This window comes from Schistocerca serialis, chromosome 5 (assembly GCF_023864345.2).
Source record: "Schistocerca serialis cubense isolate TAMUIC-IGC-003099 chromosome 5, iqSchSeri2.2, whole genome shotgun sequence".
Classification (NCBI taxonomy): Eukaryota; Metazoa; Arthropoda; class Insecta; order Orthoptera; family Acrididae; genus Schistocerca; species Schistocerca serialis.
The window spans coordinates 642448772-642471753 of record NC_064642.1 but is presented as its reverse complement, the minus strand read 5'-3'; the positions used below and the strand labels follow the sequence as shown (position 1 = coordinate 642471753).

Sequence of the window (22982 nt, the reverse complement as noted above, 5' to 3'; positions counted from 1 at the left end):
GGAAATGGATTTTACACAGAGATAACAATACCGCAGTAGACAATCCATTCGCTGAACAAGCAGAAGTTAGACAGACATACCTACCCAGTGGTAAACAGAATGGCAGAACACAATGCATGGTTAGATTATCTAACTTAACTACATGTACAATTCAGTAATACTCTAAGAAAATGTTGGAACACGTGAGGCAATGCTGACCTTACGACTTATCTTAGAAGAAAGATTAAGGAAAGGCAAACCTACATTTCTAGCATTTGTAGACTTAGAGAAAGCGTTTGACAATGTTGACTGGAATACTCTCTTTCAAATTCTAAAGGTGGCAGCGGTAAAATATAAGGAGCGAAAGGCTATTTACAATTTGTACAGAAACCAGATGGCAGTTATAAGAGTCGAGGGGCATGAAAGGGAAGCAGTGGTTGGGAAGGGAGTGAGACAGGGTTGTAGCCTCTCCCCGATGTTATTCAATCTGTATATTGAGCAAGCAGTAAAGGAAACAAAAGAAAAATTCGGAGTAGGTATTAAAATCCATGGAGAAGAAATAAAAACTTTGAGGTTCGCCGATGACATTGTAATTCTGTCAGAAACAGCAAAGGACTTGGAAGAGCAGTTGAACGAAATGGACAGTGTCATGAAAGGAGGATATAAGATAAATATCAACAAAAGCAAAACGAGGATCATGGAATGTAGTCGAATTAAGTCGGGTAATGCTGAGGGAATTCGATTAGGAAATGAGACACTTAAAGTAGTAAAGGAGTTTTTCTATTTGGGGGGCAAAATAACTGATGATGGTCGAAGTAGAGGGGATATAAAATGTAGACTGGCAACGGCAAGGAAAGCTTTTCTGAAGAAGAGAAATTTGTTAACATCGAGTATAGATTTAAGTGTCAGGAAGTCGTGTCTGAAAGTATTTGTATGGAGCGTAGCCATGTATGGAAGTGAAACATGAACAATAAATAGTTTGGACAAGAAGAGCCTAGAAGCTTTCGAAATGTGGTGCTACAGAAGAATGCTGAAGATTAGATGGGTAGATCACATAACTAATGAGGAAGTATTGAATAGAATTGGGGAGAAGAGGAGTTTGTGGCACAACTTGACAAGAAGAAGGGACCGGTTGGTAGGACATGTTCTGGGGCATCAGGGGATCACAAATTTAGCATTGGAGGGCAGCGTGGAGGGTAAACATCGTAGAGGGAGACCTAGAGATGAATACACTAGCCATATTCAGAAGGATGTAGGTTGCAGTAAGTACTGGGAGATGAAGAAGCTTGCACAGGATAGAGCAGCATGGAGAGCTGCATCAAACCAGTCTCAGGACTGAAGACAACAACAACAACAACAACAACAACAACAACAACAACAACAGTAAGAAAACAGCTAGGCTGATTAATGACTAAATTACTTAAAACTTTAAAGAAACCTTTAAAAAAATGTTGACTAGGATGAAGTTTATAATGAGCCTAATTTTTACATTAAATTCACAATATTTCTAAATGAATTTGTGGCCATTTTTAGGGTTTCGTACCTCGAACAGTAGAAATGGAATCCTTATAGGATCGTTTTGTTCTCTGTCTCTCTGTCTGACAGTCAGTCTGACTGTTATGACCTCATTTTCTCAGGATCAAGCAGAGGTATCAAGATGAAATTATGTCACATACTAAGGTCTACAGATCTTGACGATGTAAAAAATTTAGCTTCTAAGTCAATGAAATCAAAACATACAGCCATTTTTTGACACTCATAAACTGGCTCAGCAAAACCCTTAGGATACTTTCCATTCACCTAGAATTATGAAATTTAGCAAGAGAGAAGGTTTCACATTACAAGTAAAGAAAAAAAATCTGGAAATAGTTAATTTGTAATTATATCTTTTTTTCCTCATTACAAAATTACATTGGATTCGTGATCCATCAAATATCTCAGGCACTACTGCAAGGATTTTGATCTGGTTTTCAGTAACATATGAGAGTGATTCACGAGGAAGGTTTGTGTGTACAGGGTGGTCTAGTGATAGTGACAGGGCCAAATATCTCATGAAATTAGCATCAAACAAAAAATAAGAACAAATCTGAAACTTCCTGGCAGATTAAAACTGTGTGCCCGACCGAGTTTGCGTCTCGGTCGGGCGCACAGTTTTAATCTGCCAGGAAGTTTCATATCAGCGCACACACTGCTGCAGAGTGAAAATCTCATTCTGGAAGAACAAATCTGTTAGAGCATGGCGGGGGAAAACAGATGGCGCTATGGATGGCCCACTAGATGGCGCTGCCATAGGACAAATTGATTGCAACTGCATTTTTTAAATAGGTACCCCCATTTTTCATTACATATTCATGTAGTACATAAATAAATATGAATGTTTAATTTGGAAAATTTGTTTCACTTAGTGGTGGATGGTGCTGTAATATTCCAATATGTATAATATGCTTCACCCATTTAGATGAGCACTTGGTAACAATGTGGTTTTTCAAATTAAAACACAAAAAGTAGCTATGTTTGGACTTTATTTCTGTCGTTCCAATATGATAATTTATTTTTGTGACTGTGTCATAAATTATGGGAACGCATGCTGTTACTGCGTGAGCAACCATAATGACATCATTAATGTAATAAATGCTCAAAATGATGTTCTTCGACTTCAATGCATTTGGAAATATGTGTAACGAAATTCCTCTCAACAACGAGGAGATCACCTTCAGTAATTGTCGCACATGCATTGACAACGCACTGACCCACGTTTTCAGATGTTGGCTGTGGATCACGATAACAAATGTCTTTCAATTTTCCCCCAAGAAAGAAGTCCAGAGATGTAGGGTCTGGTGTACGTGCAGGCCATAGTATGGTGCTTCTACGACCAAACCACCTGTCATTAACCATTCTACTTAATATGTCTTCAACTGCACGTATTCTATGTGCCGGACATCCATCATGTTGAAAGTACATCGCCATTCCATCATGAAGTGAAACATCTTGTTGTAGAATCAGTGAAACAATAATTAAGAAATCAGCATACACTGCACCATTTGGATTGCCATCGATAAAACAAGGTCAATTAGATGTTCTCCCATAATTCCACTCCATACATTAGCCCACCAGGATAGCTGATATTCCACTTGTCACAGCCATTGTGGATTTTCCATTGCCCAATGGTGCATATTACGGTGGTTTACATCACCTCTGTTTGTGAATGACACTTTGTCACTAAATAGAACTCTTGGGGGGGAAAAAACCTGTTATCGTCTCGTGATTTATTTCGTGCCCAGTGACAAAGATTGACACAATGTTCAAAACCATCGTCATGCAATTCTTGGTGCATAGAAATATGGCAAGGGTGAAATGTATCATGATGCAGAATTCTCAAAACCAACATTTTTTAAATTCCCAATTCCCTCTGAATTTGTCTGGTACTGAAGTGCAGATTAGCCTCACCTGCAGCTAAAACACTTATCTGGGCATCTTCATTTGTTGCAGTTCTTGGTTGCATCTTCTTCTTCGGCCAAACACTTCCGGTTTCTTAAAATACATTAATTATCTGATGAAAGGTCTGGACACTTGGATGCTGTCCGTCAGAATAATGTTCAACATACACAGCACTAGCTTGTTGGACACAATAGCCATAAATAAACACCATACCTACCTTTTCTGTGACTGTTAAACATTCCATTTTAACAACATTATGTCTTCTGTGTAATTATTATGACTGGACAAGCATAGTATCATACCTAATTTAAGCAATGAATTGCACACAGTGCTATCGGATGCGCTCCTACATTTGTGAGGATATTACAGTGCCATCCATCACAAAGCAAACCAAGCTTTCCCAATCAAATATTCACATTTATTTATGTACTATACAGATATGTAACAAAAAATGGGGGTTCCTATTTTTTAAAAATGTGGTTTCTATCAATATGACCTATGGCAGTGCCATCTAGTAGGCCATCCATAGCGACATCTGTTTTCTCCCCAAACATGCTCTAACAGATTTGTTGTTTTTTTCTGTTTGATGCTAATTTCGTGAGATATTTGGCCCAGTCACTATGAATGGACCACCCTGAACAATTTCCAAATTGTTCATGCTTATTGGCTGATCTGTAAGTTAAGTCCCCTGGCACTGTGAAAATATCTTTGCCATCTAGGTGTGGTAGGCATATGGCCACCCAACTACTGCATCACAGTGCTAGCATCGCAGCTCCTTTACAGACAGCTCATTCTACACAAAAACTTTCTCTGACAGTCTATCTGTATAACACGTGCAACAAATGTAGTGTTTCAAAGCAAAATAATACTGGTAATTGATGCAGATTACACTTCCACTGTTTGGGCTGAAGTTTCGGTAACCCATAAAACACCCATTGAAGCACAGTTCAACATTTGCATAACACAACAATAGCCAATGGCCAGCAGTACCATTTTCTTCTCTTCAGACTTCTATCAGATCTTACCAATGATCACACAGGGATGAGAGCAGATGAAACCAATACACCTGAAACTGGCAATTAGCACAGCAAATTAAACAACTCAAAAATTAATAAAATAAATAAGAAATTACAGTACCAAAACTAAAAAACTAAAAATGTTATCATAAAACTTAAAATTAAGACATTCTTGAAGTCTTCAAATCTCCAGGACCGATATCTAGTCAGTATTGATAATGGTAACAAGCAAAATTCACTGAATTCTTTATTCCTGGGATAGATTAACTATCTGTAACCATAATTAAGATTTACAGAACCCTGCTATTTGCAGTTACATAGTTTTTTAAAACAGCTTTACTGAGTAGGTCATTAAGTGTAGTAATGGAAAGTTATTAAATCAAATATTGGATCACTACACGTATCAGTCTCTTTACAATAAAAAAAAGGCCTTTTACAAAATAGCCATAACAATTAATGATCCAGGAATACATTTTTATTATGAACAGTACTGTAATTTGGCAAGAAAAGATGTAAAAAATTAAGGAGCATGCACATCTTGTACGCAATTCACAGATCAAATAATAAAATCAATATAGAATATTGTTAAAAGAGAGAGACTGGGAAATAAGCCATAGAAGATGACAGTATCCTTGTTACAAAAAATGGAGGTACTGTAAAATGCAGCTCACTTGTAGTAGATATTTTTAATAATTACTTTTCCAAAACAGATGAGAAAATTGGTGCAATTGTCCAGACGAGAATGCGGAACATTACACATAAGAAGCAACACAAAGGACATTTCGTGAAATCAAAATTAATCTCACACCTCCTTCTGAAACAAGGAATGTCACCATGACTCTAAAAAGTAAAAGATCATATGGGGTGGATAATACTTCCAATGAGATATAAAAAGTTTTCAGCATATAATATATAATGTTTTTAATCACTTCTGTACTGCATCACTAACTCAATGTGTTTTCCCATGAAGATAGAAATATGCCACTATAGATGTCAATAACTACTGCCCACTGTCACTCCTTAGATCATTTTCTAAATTTTGGAGAAGGTAATGTATTCCAGGGTTGTCATCCACTTGTGTAGTAATGAGATACTAAACCGGTCACAGTACAGTTTCTGTTAGGATTAGGACTTGAAATTACGGCAACGACACGTGTTTAATGAACAACTTTATTCATGAAGGACCTCACACTGAACAAGAAACACACACAGACAGAGAACACACACTGCAAGGACAACTGTGTACATAACATCATCTGTGGACACCAACGATATTATGTGGCGGTAAAATTTGAATCTCAACACATCCCCTCAATTTTTACACACAGGTTTAAATAGATGAACTTGAGTCCTTAAGTTTGTGGTTCTAGGTTCGCAGTCCGAGTCCAACAACACACATCTCATGCTTCGGCGCAGGAAGGGCCTTCGTCAGCACGTCTGCTACCATGTCTTCTGTTGACCAATATTCCAGTTTCAGTGGATAATCTTGCAGGGCCTGGCGAATGAAGTGCTACTTTATGTGAATATGTTTTGTCTTTGAGTGGAAAACTGGATTATTTGCCAATTTTCCAGCTGACTGGTTGTCACTGAACAGTACAACGTTTGACAGCTCCGCTAAACCCAGTTCCTTCACGAAGGTTGATAGGTGAATCGCCTCCTTTGCTGCTTCAGATATACTCATATACTCAGCCTCAGTTGATGAGAGAGCGTATGTCCTCTGCTTGCTCGAACACCATTGCACAAGATGAAGTTGTAACCAGTAAACGATTTCCTGTCAGCATCAGAATTTCCCCAGTCAGCATCTGCAAAACCGAATATTCCCTCTTTATCCTTGATGTAGGTTAGTTTCTTGTCAATTGTTTCCTTGAGGTATCTAAGGATTTGTTTAGCTGCCTGCCAGTGAACAAGATTATGGCTGTTGTGTTGGCTTAGCTTGTTGACTGCATGGCGTATATCAGGGCGAGTGCCAATGGTGATGTACATCAACACTCCGAGCAGTTCCCTGAATGGATACTGAGTCCCATCCACTGTACTTGCAGCTGCAACATCCAGTTTGATCCCGGTCGCCAACGCGGTTCTTACGGGCTTGCAGTCATCCATTCGGAATTGGTGTAAAACTCCTCTGATGTAGCCACTTTGACACAGCATGAATTTGTCAACAGACTGATTTACGTCAATGCCCAGGTAGCATTTCACAGGACCAGGATCCTTGACGTCGAATCTGGCAGATAACTTGTCCTGGATCTGCCATGTCCTTTCCAGGTCTGATGATCCAATTATGATGTCATCAACAAAAGTGAGCAGGAAGACTTGAGAATTTCCCACACTGTCCACATATACACAATCCGATTGACATCAATGTGGCATGCCACTGTCTGCCAGCTTGGAGCAATCCGTAGATGGCTTTTGTAAGTTTGCACACTTTGTCACCAGATTTTAACTTCTGGAGCATATCATCTGCCTTTTTGGCTATGTGATGGTCCTCCTCTACATCTCACTTCTTCTATAAGAACTTGGCTAATGAGTCCAGCTTTTCCATGAAGATTTCAGTATCAATTTCACCATTGAGGAATGCAGTGGTGATATCCAGCTGTGAGACATGCAAGTTAAACTTCACTGCCAGGGTCACGAGGAGTCTGAATGATTCGATTCTTGCAACTGGAGAGAATGTTTCCACAAAGTCAACTCCGGGTCTTTGGTTGAATCCTCGTGCAACTATTCCGACCTTTCTTCGTAGCAAGGATCCATCACTGACGTATTTGTTTCTTAAGACAGTTCTACAGTCACTTATTTTTCTATTTGCTGGTCTGTCCACGATGTCTCAGGTTTCATTCTTGACTAGCGACTTGACCTCATCGTATATAGCGCTAAACCATTCTTGACTATCTGGACCGTTCAATGCATCCTCAACACTGATTTCTGTTGCATTAGCAGCAAAGTTGATGTCATGACTTGAAACATCTGGTGCAAGCTGTGGACCAAGTGTGACACTTGAATTGCTGTCCTCGTCACATGACAGGTTATCAACTGAAATGATATCGTGTGGTAGCAAGGTGACTTCTTCTTCAAAACCGTAAAGTGATTCTTCATCAGAGAATGACTCTGACTCACAGCTTCTGTTGTCACTCAAGTCTCCTGGTGAAAGGTCCATGTAGATGCTTCTTCTTTGGCAATGATGATGTTCATCTGCAGAGAGGTCTACATAGGTTTTCTTGGGTTCAAAACTGTTATGGTCAAGGAACCTGACATCTCGTAATGTGTGTATCTTGTGGTCTTTTGGCACCCACACATGATAAGTACTTGAACAGTCTGAGTAGCCTATGAAGATTCCTTGCTTGCCTCTTGGATCAAACTTCCCCTTGTTTGGCGATTTGTCCAGGATGATGACACTTTCAACGAATACACAAAGGTGTGGCAGGTGGGTAATTCCACGGAAATGAGACATTTTTGTCATAATTAAAATTTTCTTCCACTTAATCGTGTAGCATGTCATATTAAAGCTCAGAATGGGTAGTTTCTGAATTTGGCAACACTGCAACAATAAACTTAGCGCGAGCTATGCAATAGAAGCCCGAATATAAACAGTAACTGTGCCTTGCACAGAAGCCATTATTGGCAGTTTTCAGTGAACGGGACTTCACAGGTTATTACACTAACTCAAGGGTGTTCACTCACAGACGTTGTAATGTGCTCTAGTCAGTAGATTCAGAGAAAAAGTGTTCTACTCTTCTGCATGCAGCTCATATATTGATCACTTTATATGCTATGGCAGCACAGCGAAATGGACTTGCTTGCCAAGCGGACGATCCAGGTACAATCCAACCTTCAGGTAGCTTTTGTTTTTTTAACTGTTTTAAAAATGTAACAACTTTTAAATGAAGTTCACAACCTAAAATGTTTTCAGTTTTATTCGATTTATGAAATAACTGTTACAGCTACTTAATATAAAATGAGAATTACAATTAGTATTTTCTTTCTAAAAAGTTGAATAATTTCAAATGCACTTATAATGGAAGTAAATTAAAGCTTTAATTACTATTGCCATTAAAATGTTATTACAAATTTGATGATATTAATAGCTGTGGAGAGGTTAAAAATGTTCATCGTAAATCCGAGGAACTGGCTTCTATGTGGATGGGTAGAGTTGCCCTGTTACATATACAAATACACAGATTATCAGCAAGTGCCATGACCTCCACATAACTAACTGGTAATCGTCCTTACCTGTAACAGCATGATGTCCACATTCAACTGAGAAGGTAAGGATTGAGGTGCTTCTCTGCAGCATTAGTGAGGAATGGAATGAATGGAAAACACTAACAAGAAAAAGGGACAGGATGGTAGACAGTGCTGTTTTCTGGGGGAACGCTGGGGGATGCATACCCCTAAACTTTTTCGTTGACAAAGTAACGTTCTTGTGATGTTGAGAACTTGGTAGAGTGCCAAAGATTTATTTCACACACGTAGATTTTTTATTTCATTTTTTCCTGTTGGTAATTGCAATACGAATGATACCAGTGCAGTTTTTGGTGGGAAAAGCTGTGTCATTTACTGTTTCAAGCTTTTCGAAGCTGTGGCAACCATTCTCAACAACTGAATCGCTGGCAGCCATTTCAACAAGCGTGTAGTGCCCTCGCCCACTAATAGTGGGCGATGGTAGTGCTAAACGGATATGCGTACACTCAAACGCCGAGCTACCGATAGATGTCTCTATGGTCCCGCTACCATGATCCTTTGCGATTCATTGCCATCTTTGTTTTGGTGTTCTTTATTCATTTGCATTTGCTGTTCCGTTCTTGTCGGTTGTGCGAAGTTTTACAGTGTGACCTGTCTTTCGTTGCAACTTGTAAGTTAAGTTGAAGGTGAGAGATGAGCAGAAAACTAACAAACTGTGTTTCATTTGAGCTGATGTAAACTGAAGTGTCCGATACCACATTCTCTTGTATGTTTGTGTGTTTCTCGGTATCACCTACTTCATTTGAGCTAAGACAACAGCAGAGTCCGATACCTTTATTTTTTTTTTAGTTCGACATGTTGTTGACGTCATGGCTAATGCTTCAGTTATAAGTAATTTTCGCTGCATTATATCCAATGTCGGAGTACCCCCAAACTTTTTTTTAGAAAAAAAGCACTGATGGTAGGACATTTGTTAAGACATTAGGGAATAACTTCCATGATACTAAAGGGAGCTGTAAATGGTAAAATCTGCAGGGGAAGACAGATTGAAATACATCAGCAAATAACTGAGGTTGCAACTGCTACTCTCAGATGAAAACAACAACATAAGGAAAAAGACAGATTGCTACTTACCATAAAGATGACACTTAAGTTGCAAACAGGCACAATTAAAGAATGCTTACGCATTAGCATTCGGTCACAGCCTTCATCAGGAAAAGAAAAAGAAACACACACTTATTCAGTCGCACAAGCAAGCACAACTCTCACACACGACAGCCATCTCTGGCAGATGAGACCAGAATATGTTTTGGTCCATGCTGCCAGAGTTGGCGGTCACGTATCCTTGCTAATGTGTAAGTGACTTAATTGTCCCAGTTGGCTAAGATGAAAAGATTGGCACAGGAGAGGAATTTGTGGCAAGCCCCATCAAGCCAGTCACAAGACTGATGAGTAAAAAAATAGTTATTCTTATAGAAACTCAAACTCATGTGCTAGTTCATTCTTGAGTTTCGCAGAGACTGGAGCATTCTGTACAGAAATATTGTGAGAATTTTGAAAATACTGTGGATTAAAAATGTCTGTTAATGAAGACTGCACAAAAGTATCAGAAGCTGCAGATTAAATCAGTAAATATTCATTATACAGTGAAATGTTGATGGCAAGGTTAAAAGATGTGATTGTTTATTAAAAAAGAATTGTCATGAAGCAATGTTGATGGGTAACCAATAACTTTGGCCTCCAAGTTCAAAAAAACAGTAAATTACTATGCAAAAAATATAAAAATGTCGGAATAGGGTCTCCGAATTATGAGAAGCTAATAACATCACTATATACTGACTTTCTCAACTGCTGTTTGAAATCTTTTTTGGGAAAATAAGAGTTTCTATTAATTATTGATTCTTGGGGTGGACAAGCACAGCCTGAATTATATGACAAAGTCTTTCAAGATGACAAGAAACCACTGACATGTCCAATCAAAGTGAGTCCTCCAAAATGTACTCCTCTTGTTCAACCATGTGCTGCCTACTTTTATACACAGGTAAAAAAACCTAATGCAGCATAGACAAAATTGTGGTTATTGCATTGAAAATAACAGAGAAATAAATTCCCTTGAAGACTGTATAAAAATACAATCAGTAGTGCATCATCAACAGTCACCACCAGTATTTAATGAGATCATCAGGTGCACCTGGTATGCTTCCAGGCTTTCTTATGTAAGAGAAGTTTCACGAATGTTAACAAAGTATGTTTTCCATCAGATATTTTTTAAAGGTGTTCATGTAAACGAATGTTCTTCATACATTGTGCAACATGTCAAATTATTTTTCTGTTTTCAATGTTTTTATGATAATCATCACTCTGGTGCTTGTATGTAAAATATGAAATTGAAAAAGACGATACTGTAAAAATTTTTACATAAATAAAACCCTACCCATAATTTTGTTACAGTGGTAATTAAAGCTCTAATTTACCTCTATTATAAAAAAGCTAAATTATTATATTTGGTTTTACGAAAATATCTGGATGTGTGTAATTACTAGAGTTGTGTAATCTAAGTATTACACAAAATTGTTAGTTAACTATTATGTAATGGCAGGGTTCCACATGCAACTTAAGTGATGCCACTCAGATGCCACTTCAATGGCATCAGTGAAACTGGATGGAAGAAAATCCATATTTGTGTGGTGTCACTCGAGTGGTACCACTTGCCGCCATGCAACAGCCAAGGAGGCCTTAGTGTCTCGGATATTCAGGTCGGGATGAGACTTGGCAGTATACCTCAAGGTTATCCACCCATAAAAGTTATAAAGCACACTATCCAGAAGATTCCAACAAAAAGTGCTCTAAAGTTTTACACAAACAGCTTGTATACTGATCAATTTGTTTGCTATGACAGCACAGCGACACATGTCATGCAGGAGATCGAGGGTCAATCCTACCTTTGGGTAATTTTTATTTTGTTTTTGAATTATAAGAACTTTTAAATAAAGTTAATGACCTAAAATATTATCCATTAAATCATTCAGAATATTATTTTATTTACAAAATGATTGTGACAGCTAATTAACACAAAATGTGAATTACATTGAATGATTTCAGATACATCATATTTTCCTGAGGATGACTAATAAGCAACTTGCTGAACCACTGTATCCATTGCTGTTACTTGGCTGATGAAAACTTTATTCATTGCCACTGTAAGATTTGAAGAAATCTTTTCCAAGGGACAGGCATTCAAATAATTTTCTGTACCAGATGACAACAGTATGGTCGAAAAGTTGTTGCTCATATTTAATGTTGTTCATCGAAATTCAGCAGAGAAAAGTTGCCAGCTATAATTAGACTGTAACACAGTGGCAGTGGGCATAAAGCACATCAAGGTTGCACATAATCACATCAAGATCAACAGAAAATCTGTATGTCATCTACCTGTAGTTCAATCCTCATTACAGTATGTAATCAATTTCATGAAATGAGGTCACTCTGATCTCTGGAAGAAACGAGTGAGCTCAATACGTAAGTAAACTGCGTAAAACACGGTACTGGTCCCATTTTTACTTATTTGAACAGGTAATCAGTTCAAGATTTAATTATTATATTATGTTAAATTGTTATATTATTTAATAGAATCGAAACATATATGCATGTTGGAATGTAATGGTGACACAATACATTTATTTATTCTTACTAACAAACGGAAGGTAAACAAGACCAAATGTGAGTAAACAAAAAAGAAAAACTTTAAAGCACGTTTCACTCAGTAGTGTCACTTCAGTTGCATGTGGAAACTTGCCATTACATAATAATGTACTAATAAGTTTGTGTAATACTTAAATTACATAAATCTATTAATCGCACACATTTACAGATTTTTTGTAAAACTAAATATAATAATTTAGCTTTGGTGAACAACAGCGTTATGATGTATTTTCTCACAGTTACACATATTTTCTTCATGGTAGAGGTATGCCAGTGTCACTATAGGTGTAAGTTCACTAAAATTAAACTTCTGTAACAACGCAATCGCAAACAGCAGCTTCTAAAGTATTAATGTAGACAATCGCAGCAGCAGTTCAATAATGAGAAGTTCCTCAAGTGCAACAATCACCGAAGAGTAAGTAACAAGTGAAAAGTTTCTGAATGAAATCTAACATCAGTTTGTATGCCGTGAGACTCTTTGTGCATTAATATTCTCTTTAATAACATATTGTTAATGGCTCTATTTCTTTTTTCCATTTTTCATTGGCTCTGAGCTGGTTAATTATATTCTGTAACTTAAGTTTACTGCTGTGATCTTCCTTAACACCTACGCTTTATATTAATTTGGTTATTTTTCAAGATGAAAAACAAACTTGACCAGATTAATGTTTCATACAGCTAATGCATATTTCAGAGGACAGAAATAGTGCTGAACAAGGAAAAGTACTGAAAGATATTTGCAGTCTTCAGAGAAATAAGTATACAAACTTCTTGTAGCATAGGTCCACAGCCTCCAGAAATTCCTTAAACAAACTCATTTTCCACTTTTGGTTGTAACTGTTTTTACTCTGCTATTGCACTTTTAGCCTATGTGCCATTGTGAAACATCTACAAATATACAGCACAACACACATGACAACATAACAGAAGGGCAACAGTATGTACAACAAAATTTGCAGTCTGCTAACATTCACACACAAATTTTGATGCCTTTACAGCCCCCAAACTGGTTAAAAATAACAACACCCTAGTAGAACTGTGTCCTCCTTGCTAGTCTGCAAATAAATCACAGGCACATACGTCCAAATGGCTCTGAGCACTATGGGACTTAACATCTGTGGTCATCAGTCCCCTAGAACTTAGAACTACTTGAGCCTAACTGACCTAAGGACATCACACACATCCATGCCCGAGGCAGGATTCGAACCTGCGACAGTAGCGGTCACGCGGTTCCAGACTGAAGCGCCTAGAACCGCACGGCCACACCAGCCGGCCACATACGTCCAATATAGCACCACAGATTCATACTGCATGCAAGCACAGAAGATCATTACCGTAAGAATACTTACATTAGAGTCAACGGCTGTTATAAAAGATGCGAGCAACCCAAGTTTATGAATCATGTTACCTGTATTACAATCTTCCATGGTGAAACTATTTTGGAAGACCAAATTCAGTATTTTGACCATTGTTTTGTCAACTTCTGTTTCAGTGCCAGTATGGTCACTATTTGAACAGACAATTTTGATCTGCTTACTGACTTTTGATATGACCAACACTTCTTAGGATTTTAGTCAGTTCATTTGGCAAAATTTTGCATTGAAATTAATTGAATGTTTCGTGTATCTCTCCCCTCACACTCATTTTGGCTTTGTTCTGCCTCTGTTGTCTACCATGATTTCACTCACAAACTACAGATGAAAGTGCTCTGTGCTTCTGTAGCAATTTTCTAACATGCTTATTGAACCATGGTGGGTCTTTCACTATTCTTCACAACCTTGCTGGCCACATACTTGTCTAAGACATGTCGTACAACGCTATAGAGTTTTATGCATTTGCAGCCCACATTTTCATCCTCAGGGCTTAATGTTTGATGCCGGCTACGTAGGTACTCTGCAATTTGTATCCTCTCACTCTTGCTAACCAAAAATATTTTCCTACTTGTTTTAACATGCCTTGTAATGACTGAAGTGATTGATGTTATCAAGCCTTATGATCCGATTCCCTCCTCATTTTTAAAATCTCACAAATTTCTTCCAATGGTATGTGGTTTTGTTGTGAATATTGTTGCTCTCCTGTTATGTTTTCCTGGTGTGTTGTATTGTACATCTGCAGATGCTTCACATTGTCACACATGCTCAAATTCCAATATCACAGTAACAAAAAAGTAATAGTAACAAGAGTTAAAACCAAAAGCAGAAATTTGTATCACCTAAAAAATGTGTATTTGCTGTATGGAAAGACAGGTAATATATAATATGTACAAGAATCAAGAGGGTAAAAAATAAGAACAGAAACCAAGGAGAAATGTACTCAGATTAAAAAGGGCGTACAGCAAAGATGTAATGTTTCTCACTCACTCTTCAGTCAGTATACTGAAGAAGAAATTAAGAAACTAAAATAAAAATTTCACAAGTGGGATTTAAATTCAAGGTGAAAAGCTACCAATGATTAGATCTGCTGCTAACATAGCTATCATCTGTGAATGTGAGGAGGAATTACAGCACCCGGAATCAAACAAACATCTAATTGGCATAGTATACAAATGGAGAGTAAACCAAAGAAAGGTGATAGTATTGGGGAGTGGCAGAAATGAGAGCTGTGACAAACTACATACCACAATTGAAGACCATATAGTAGCGAATATGAAGGAATTCTGCTATCTCATAAGCAAAATAATGCTTTACAAGTAAAGCATGGAGCACATACAAAGCACAGGGAAAGAGTGCAGTTCTCACTGAAAAAAAATTACTAATGTCAAATCTAGGCCATAATTTAAGAAAGAAATTTCAGGCAATCTGCACCTGGAGTACAACATTATCTGAAAATGAATCTTTGCTTGTAAGAAAACCAAAAAGAGGAGAATTTAAGCATTAGATATGTGGTGTAGCAGAAGGATGCTGAAAACTAAATACTATGATGGGATAAGGAATGAGGTGGTCCTGCAGATTTGACAAGGAAAGAATATGTGGAAAATGCTAAAAGAAGGGGCAGAAGGATAGCACTTATGTTAAGACCATGGGATAGCATGCATAGTACTGAAGAAAACTATGGAGGACAAAAAATGTATAGAAAGACAGATAGTGAAACATATACTAATAATTGAAGATGAGATGTGTACATGCATCATCGGTCATCAGCCACAAGACTGATGGTACAAAATAAAGAAACAGTGTATATCAGTATGAATTGGCTGCATTTAACCACAAGACTTATGATACGAAAGGAGAATTCACTTCAAGTATGAAGTAGCCAAATTTAACCACAAGAGAAAAAAAGCTGTGATCAATGTATCGTTCTTCAGCTGTGCCTATGATTAGCACTTCAGATTAACTTTCTCCTGCCAAAAAATGGAAGAGCGAAGAACTAAATTAGATATCACCAGCTTTGTTTCGAGGTCAATTTGATCTAAAACCTTCTCTACTGTATCAACAAATATCGCAGGTGTTCTACGTTCCTTTGTTTCTTCATTATAAATGTTAAAGAGTGATTAATATGCAGACTTTTCAACAGCAGCTAACATGTTTATAACATCAGTGACCAGCTGTGGTACTACTAGTAGTGTTGCTGTATGCCACATATGACACAGTTGTTGAGAGCTCCCTTCAACTAGGAAGAACTACTATCACTGTGATCAACAAAAACAAAAAAAGGTATTGGTTACTAACACAAGAGGTAAAATCCATTCAAAATTTCTCTCCCCGACACCAACTGAATTTTTCTAAAGCAAAGAGCTTATTATTTTTATGCTGTTGACTATTTTAAAATATTGTTTTTTGAAAGTGAGTAAAGTAAGCCGAATCTCCTGCTACCATGAGGAGGCTTGAGCAGAGTGACAGCAAACTTGAGTAGATATGAAAAGATGGGGCATGGCACCTCAACCACACAAAGAATTTTTTGAGTCTCGTCTCATCTCATTAATACCATTGGAATGGCATGTGTGCCGTGTGCAGTTACAGGTCAGTGTCACAGCCGTGTGAAACACACCACTAAGATGCTTAAGCTGCAGAAGCTCTTTCATTGGCTGTTGTGAGTTGGGTAACTTTTGCCACGCCACTGAACCTTCTTTACAAGATTTTGTGCTTTAAAGTTTTTCTTTCTTGGTTACTCACATATGGTTTTGTTTACCTTCCCTTTATTAGTAACAATAAATGAATATATTTTGTCGCCACTACATTCCAACATGCCAAAATGATTCGATTCTATTAAATAATATAACAATTAAACATAATATAATAATTCTTCATCTTGCACAATCCATTCATTTATGTCATCTTCTGTGGCGTCAGCACATCCCAGAACTTTTCATAACAATGAAAGCAAGGTAGTATTTTCTGGTTCGGTCTGCTGCTGTAGATTTTCATCATCTGGAGAATTTTCTTGATTTTCCTGTAGCAAAATTTTCCAGGATTTTGCAATTGTATTTGCTCCAACACTCTCCCAAGATTGGGCCATGACATAAGCTACGTCTTTCAAATTAATACGGCGCAACTGCTCTAGCATGTCTTCTCCCTTGTCCATAGCATTAATCAAAGAGGAAAGCAAGTTTCTGCAGCAGTTTCTCTTCAGTGTCTCTAAGGTCCCTTGTCCATAGGCTGACAAAGATGTGACATTTGGAGGCAAAAACATGGCCTTTATATCTTGATCTTGAAGCTCATCTTCATTAGGATGACAAATGGTATTGTCTAGATGCAACAGTGCTTTGCAGGACAAGTTGTTGGCTTTCAAAAACTTTTCAGTTTGTGGCACAAACTCGTTAAAAAACCATTCTTTAAAAATGTCTGAGCTCATCCAAGCATTTTTTTGGTTGTAATATTTCACCGGTAAAGCATTTTTAGATACTTGTTTTGCAAATCAAACTGCCTTTTCCTGCTGCTATTTATTTTATTTAATCCATACGCAGCAGGAAAAGGCAGTCTGATTTGCAAAACAAGTATTTATATGCTTGCTGCAGAAGATGGCCACACAAACAAACATGTTATTTTTAGATATGTATTTAAATGCTCTCGGTTTGTTTGGCTTACCTATCATAGACAGTTTCATTTTCAAATTTCTGTGGCATTACTGCGTGCACGAATTGTCATTCTTTCTTTGCTATGTTTGTAGCCTGGCGCTGCCTTTTCGGCCTTTGACGCTAATGTTTTTCCTGGTAACATTTTGTAATTGAGACCAGTCTCGTCGCAGTTAAAAATTTGATCGCCTGTTAAGTTCTCCTTGTCCAATACCTTGTGAAGTTTATTCCTAAACAATTGAACAGCTTCAAAATTTGCTGAAAGCTTTTCACCACAGACATTAAGGTGCCAAATTATGTATCTTTTCTTCCATCTATCAAGCAAGCCTACACTAGCTGTGAAATCAGGTTCACCTTCGTTTAGTTCGTTATGAAACTTTAAGGCTTTTTCTTGCAAAATAGGTCCTGACATGGGTACACCTTCATCTCTACTTTTTCATAACCACATTTTTTCATGGTTTTCCGATCTTCCAAAACAGCCGAGGTTGCTCACTGAGAACACCACTTCTCAATTTCATTGCAGTCTAAAACTGTTGTTTTCACGACATTATAATCTTGCGCCACCTTTAAAAAAGTTTCACCATTGTCTATTCTTTTTAAAGCTTTAAGTTTTTCTTCCATTGAAACAACCACCTTTTTCCATTTTGAAGCCATCACCACAAATTTTTACAATAAACAAAGTGCAACACATCCACTCCACTAAAGATCTAAGTTAGCACTGAGGAGTGGGGAATAGCAGATGGTGACAATGAACTGAGTATCAACAAACAACATGTTAGTCACTGACCTGTCTTCAGCTGGCACATGGCCGGCGCGGTGAAAGGGTCGGATAACACAGGTCGGATAACCGAAAATCGGATAATCGAGACTCTACTGTAATGCTGTCACTCAACAGATATTTGAATATTTAAGTTGCACACATAGTTAGGAGTGATTTCAAATTTGGTAAATAAAAAAATTAAGCAGCTAAGATCGTGTGTTATAATATATTTCCTCAATGACCAGTTTCAAAAGAATCTAAGTGTTATATTACTTCACAATAAAGGATGGCAGCCAAAAACAGTTGCAGGATAGAATTTTTTTATTAAAATTCTTGACCAAGGTTTCGGTACATATAAATATACCTTCATCAGAAGTAAAACTTCTAAAATTACATCATGCACTGGAGAATAATAAAACAATTATGCCAAAAGGCGTCGTCAGTAATTAAAATATCATCTCCATTTGTACAACATGTGTAATGGGCACAGGATCAAAGCGAACAGTTTAACAATGTTACTTCACCTATGAACTGTTGAGACACGAGAGTCTCAACAGTTCATAGGTGAAGTAAGATTGTTAAACTGTTCGCTTTGATCCTGTGCCCATTACACATGTTGTACAAATGGAGATGATATTTTAATTACTGACGACGCCTTTTGGCATAATTGTTTTATTATTCTCCAGTGCATGATGTAATTTTAGAAGTTTTACTTCTGATGAAGGTATACTTATATGTACCGAAACCTTGGTCAAGAATTTTAATAAAAAATTCTATCCTGCAACTGTTTTTGGCTGCCATCCTTTATTGTGAAGAATTTTAACAGTTGCTGCTGCAGCCATGTTTAAAATCTTGTTATATTACTGTTCATAAACTGCACAAATATAATGAGAGCACACTCCAATTATAAAACAAGGGCACCATATTGCCTTGGTGAAGACATAAAGCACAGTACATAAAAAGTCCATAGCACCAACAGTGTGTCCCGGAGTGGAGGCGAGTTTGTCAGTGTAGCCATTATAACTACAGCACATCAGGAAGAGGAGGCGAGTTTGTCAATGGGGCAGTTCTAGTTACGGGACATCCTGATGTGCCGTAGCTGTAACAAACAGCTCCATCAACAAACTCACCTCAACTCCAGGGCACACTGCTGGTACTATGGACTGTTTATTTACTCTGTTTTATATATCTGACAAGCCAATGTGGCACCTTGGTTTTTACAAGTGGAGTCTGCTCTCATTATGATAGTTTGATATACATACAGTAATATTATTTCCATAATATCTGAAGGCAACAACTAGATTTTGTTGAAACCCTTCTCTGAGGAAATAAAATAAAAATAAAAATGTTACAACACATTATCTTGGCTCCCAGATATTCTTATTTACAAGATATTCTGATAATTCAACAGTAAACTTCTTCAAGAAAGAAGTCTGCGCTCTCTATTTTTCTAATCCAAGAAAGGTGACATAGTGGTTAGCACGCTGGGCTCACATTCAGGATGAAAATGTTTCAAATCCATGTCTGGGCATCCAGATTTAAGTCTTCCATTATTTTACAAAACTGCTCCAGACAAATGCCATGATGTTTCCCTAGAAGAGGCATTCCCAATTTTCTTCCTCATTCTTGAAACATTCCTAGTGTGTGCTCCATCTCCAATGACCTTAATGTCGATGGTATGTTAAAACCTACTCTATCATTCTGTCTTCCATCTTTCTTTCTTTTTCTGAAGAGTGTTAGTTCAAACATGGAATTCACACTGGAGAAAGGGAGAACTGAAGTCTCTGTGTTACTTTTGAAAGTGCAGTTTTTTTTAAAAAAAAAAAAAAGCAGGAAGGAGTACATACACTAGAGTAACAGAATCTGTGAACTACAGAACTTACAGGCAGAACTAAATCAACTGACAGTTGTCTTCACAAAAAGAAAAAAATAATGTTTACTTGGTCAGAGAGATGGGTAGAGCACTGTCTCCTCAAAAATATCAGCTGCTGGAGGGGGGGGGGGGGGGGGGGGGGAGTTAAAGGAAGTGTTTACCTTTTGTTAGAAAAATAGAACAATTGGCTGCATTAGCAACTGTTTTAAAGAAAAATTATTATGACACAGTATTGAAACAAACAGACTGGCGTACATTATGCCCTTGCAAATGCAGTCTGGTGTGGTTTTTATGTGTAAAAGAAGCATCAGTACCCACCTCAAGGAATGCAAGACGCACTGTCGACTAGGCAACATTGATCAATGACCAGCAATAAATTATGAGACGGACCAGAGAATCCCCTGTTTGTTTCTCTGCAACTTAACTTTTGCCCACCACCATTCATTATTATATCAGACTCTATAAAGACGCAATAAAAAATCAACAGCATGAGAACCAGTTCAACATTTAAGGATGACCAAGTTACATTAATTCTGGACTTTGGTGTTGTAAAGTAAACAGCACTATTCATCTGGCAAATGAGCTCCAGGACACACTTCTACAAGACTTGGATATCTCTGACAACATTCAGATTAAGTCACAAACTGGCAGCTAACCAGCAATGAAACAATAAACGCAACAATTTTTCGAGACGCTAAACCACAAAGCATCTGAAAATTATCTCCAAAGGCTCTGATGATATCTTCTGCAGCAGAAGACAAAGTAAGTGTAAAATTATGCTCAAGATTAAGGGCCAAGGTCAAGAAACTTTACGATACCCAGATACTATATTATCTGTCACAGTTACTTAAATACTCCAGGATGACAACTTTAAACTGACCAGCTAAATGATACATAATGCAAATTTCATTATAGTAATATAGCAATATCTGGATTTTATGCTACTCAGTAATTAATCTGACCTCATCAGAGGGGCTTTCTTTCCAAATCACCCTAATCACATAACAAACTGGACTTTAAAATTACATTCTTTACTTCCAGTACATACTTAGTTTCATTTTTTATTTCATACTTACATCTTACTCAAGTAACAATAATTTGAAAATAAAGTCATTAACTAGAAACTTATTTGGATACACAGTTTCTTGGAGTCCACACTTTTTAAACAGTCAGCTGTAGAAATACTAAACACGGAAAATAACTTTTCGAGCTCGGCTATTGGGAATTCCACCTCGCAGACGTAGTCGTCTAATAGCTTCTCGTAAGTGTTTCGGCTGTAATGGTCCTGTTTCACCCTGTTTATCCATCACATCAAGTGCTGCAAAAGGAAATAATAATAATTTCTGGTGAAAACAGCAGAGCTTAAATATCGGCATAAAAGTATGTGCAACATATCACTCCTTACCTTCTTCCACAACTTCACCAACAAAAACTTTAGCAATTCCTGACATAGCAATGACAACATTCTGTGAGACAGAACATCCTGTAATTGTCTGCATCAACTATAAAGAAACAAACAAAATTTATTTATTGGGTTCTGTGTGTGGATGCATGAGGATTGAGGGTGAGAGGAAGAACATAAAACCTTTGTTAACATGCAGAAAGAATACATAGCTGAAACTTATGTGAAATGTATTATGTATTGCTTACTATTTGTGGTCTTTTGTATCTACCAACAAATTAGGTGACATAACAGTGCAATGTTTACTTAGTAAGTATGGGTTTGAAAAAAAGACAGAGATGATGATCACTGAGTTATAATGCTTGTATTTAATGTTAAGTTAAACATACATGTTATAATTAATATCCAGTATGGTGAAGTATTGTAGAGGAGATGCCCTCCATCTAAACCCATAGGACATATGACAACCAAGAAGTATGAAAGATATTTGTTGAAGAGGGGAAATGACTTTATGCATCCATACACTCACTCATGCATAATATTTTATAGATCCTTTCAAGAAAGAGCACATTCAGGGAATGAGTCAAGGTATACACTGAGATAAGAGAAACAAACTGCAGAAACTTAATGGTAAACTGTATTAACAATAATGTATCACTACATTGTCTAATGCTATTCATGCTTATGCCTTTTAAATTCAATCGAGTAAATTAGTAAGGAATGAAACTGACTGCATATGCGAAAGATTGGGAATAAATAACTGGCAAGAGGCAGCACAAGACAGGAGAATCTGGAGGAATCATGTGAGATTGGCACAGGAGCTTCGAGTCTCTTAGAAGCCTACTACTAAAACTAACTACTAAACTATTATTAAGGAATTTTGTACTCCTCAGTTTTACTGTAATGTGCAATCAAAAAGTAAGGAACCAGAGGCAGTAAAATGAAAGCGGCTGGAAGCTTTGTAATGTTATTGCTGGCAGAAGTTACATTTCTTACAAAAATTTTGAGGTATATAACTAGTCACTAAAGGGACATGAATGTACAACCATGTGATGACACAGCAAGCATGTGCATGCACTGACCATCCATCACACTCAGTTGTGCTGAACACAGTTAAACAGATGCTTCAAAAGAAGAAAAAAATGATGTAGTGTGTTGCCTGACAGCGGGAGGAGAGTGGGGGGGGGGGGGGGGGGGGGGGAATCATCAAAGAATGGCACAAGTGTATGGAAAGCACTACATGTCATTCAGGGAAGGATGGTGGTTGTTGTTGGTCAATGACGCACAGTCTGGAACGCCACACCACATTATTGATGCCACTGTCCAATAGGTGGATGCCCACACCCTTCAAGACCAGTGAGTTACAGTAGCAGCCATTGCTGAAGAGGCCACAATTAGTGTCTGAAACATTCACACCCACCATTATTAAGGACAGATTGGAATTTGACAAAGTGTGTGCCTAATGTGTGCCTCACAGTCTTCATTCAGTACAGGAAGTGTGCTGAATGGGTCTCTCTTGAACATCTGCAGCACTATGCCAAAGAAAGGAATGAGTTCCTGTCATGAGTCATCACTGGATATGATCACTTCAAACCCAAGCCAAAACAAGAAAGTCTCCAGCGAAA

General features: G+C 37.6%; 1 protein-coding gene across 1 annotated transcript in view; it reads right to left on the bottom strand.

Annotated features, from left to right (window-relative positions):
* Positions 1-20839: 20839 nt before the first annotated feature.
* Positions 20840-22982, bottom strand: part of LOC126481317 (transcription initiation factor TFIID subunit 11-like) — a 46658-nt gene continuing 44515 nt past the window's right edge. The window contains exons 3-4 of the mRNA XM_050104978.1: positions 21361-21457; positions 20840-21273 (exon numbers count right to left, since the gene is read on the bottom strand). Of these exons, the coding sequence (XP_049960935.1) occupies positions 21140-21273; positions 21361-21457 (231 nt within the window). The 3' untranslated portion in view covers positions 20840-21139. The remainder of the gene's footprint in view (positions 21274-21360; positions 21458-22982) is intronic.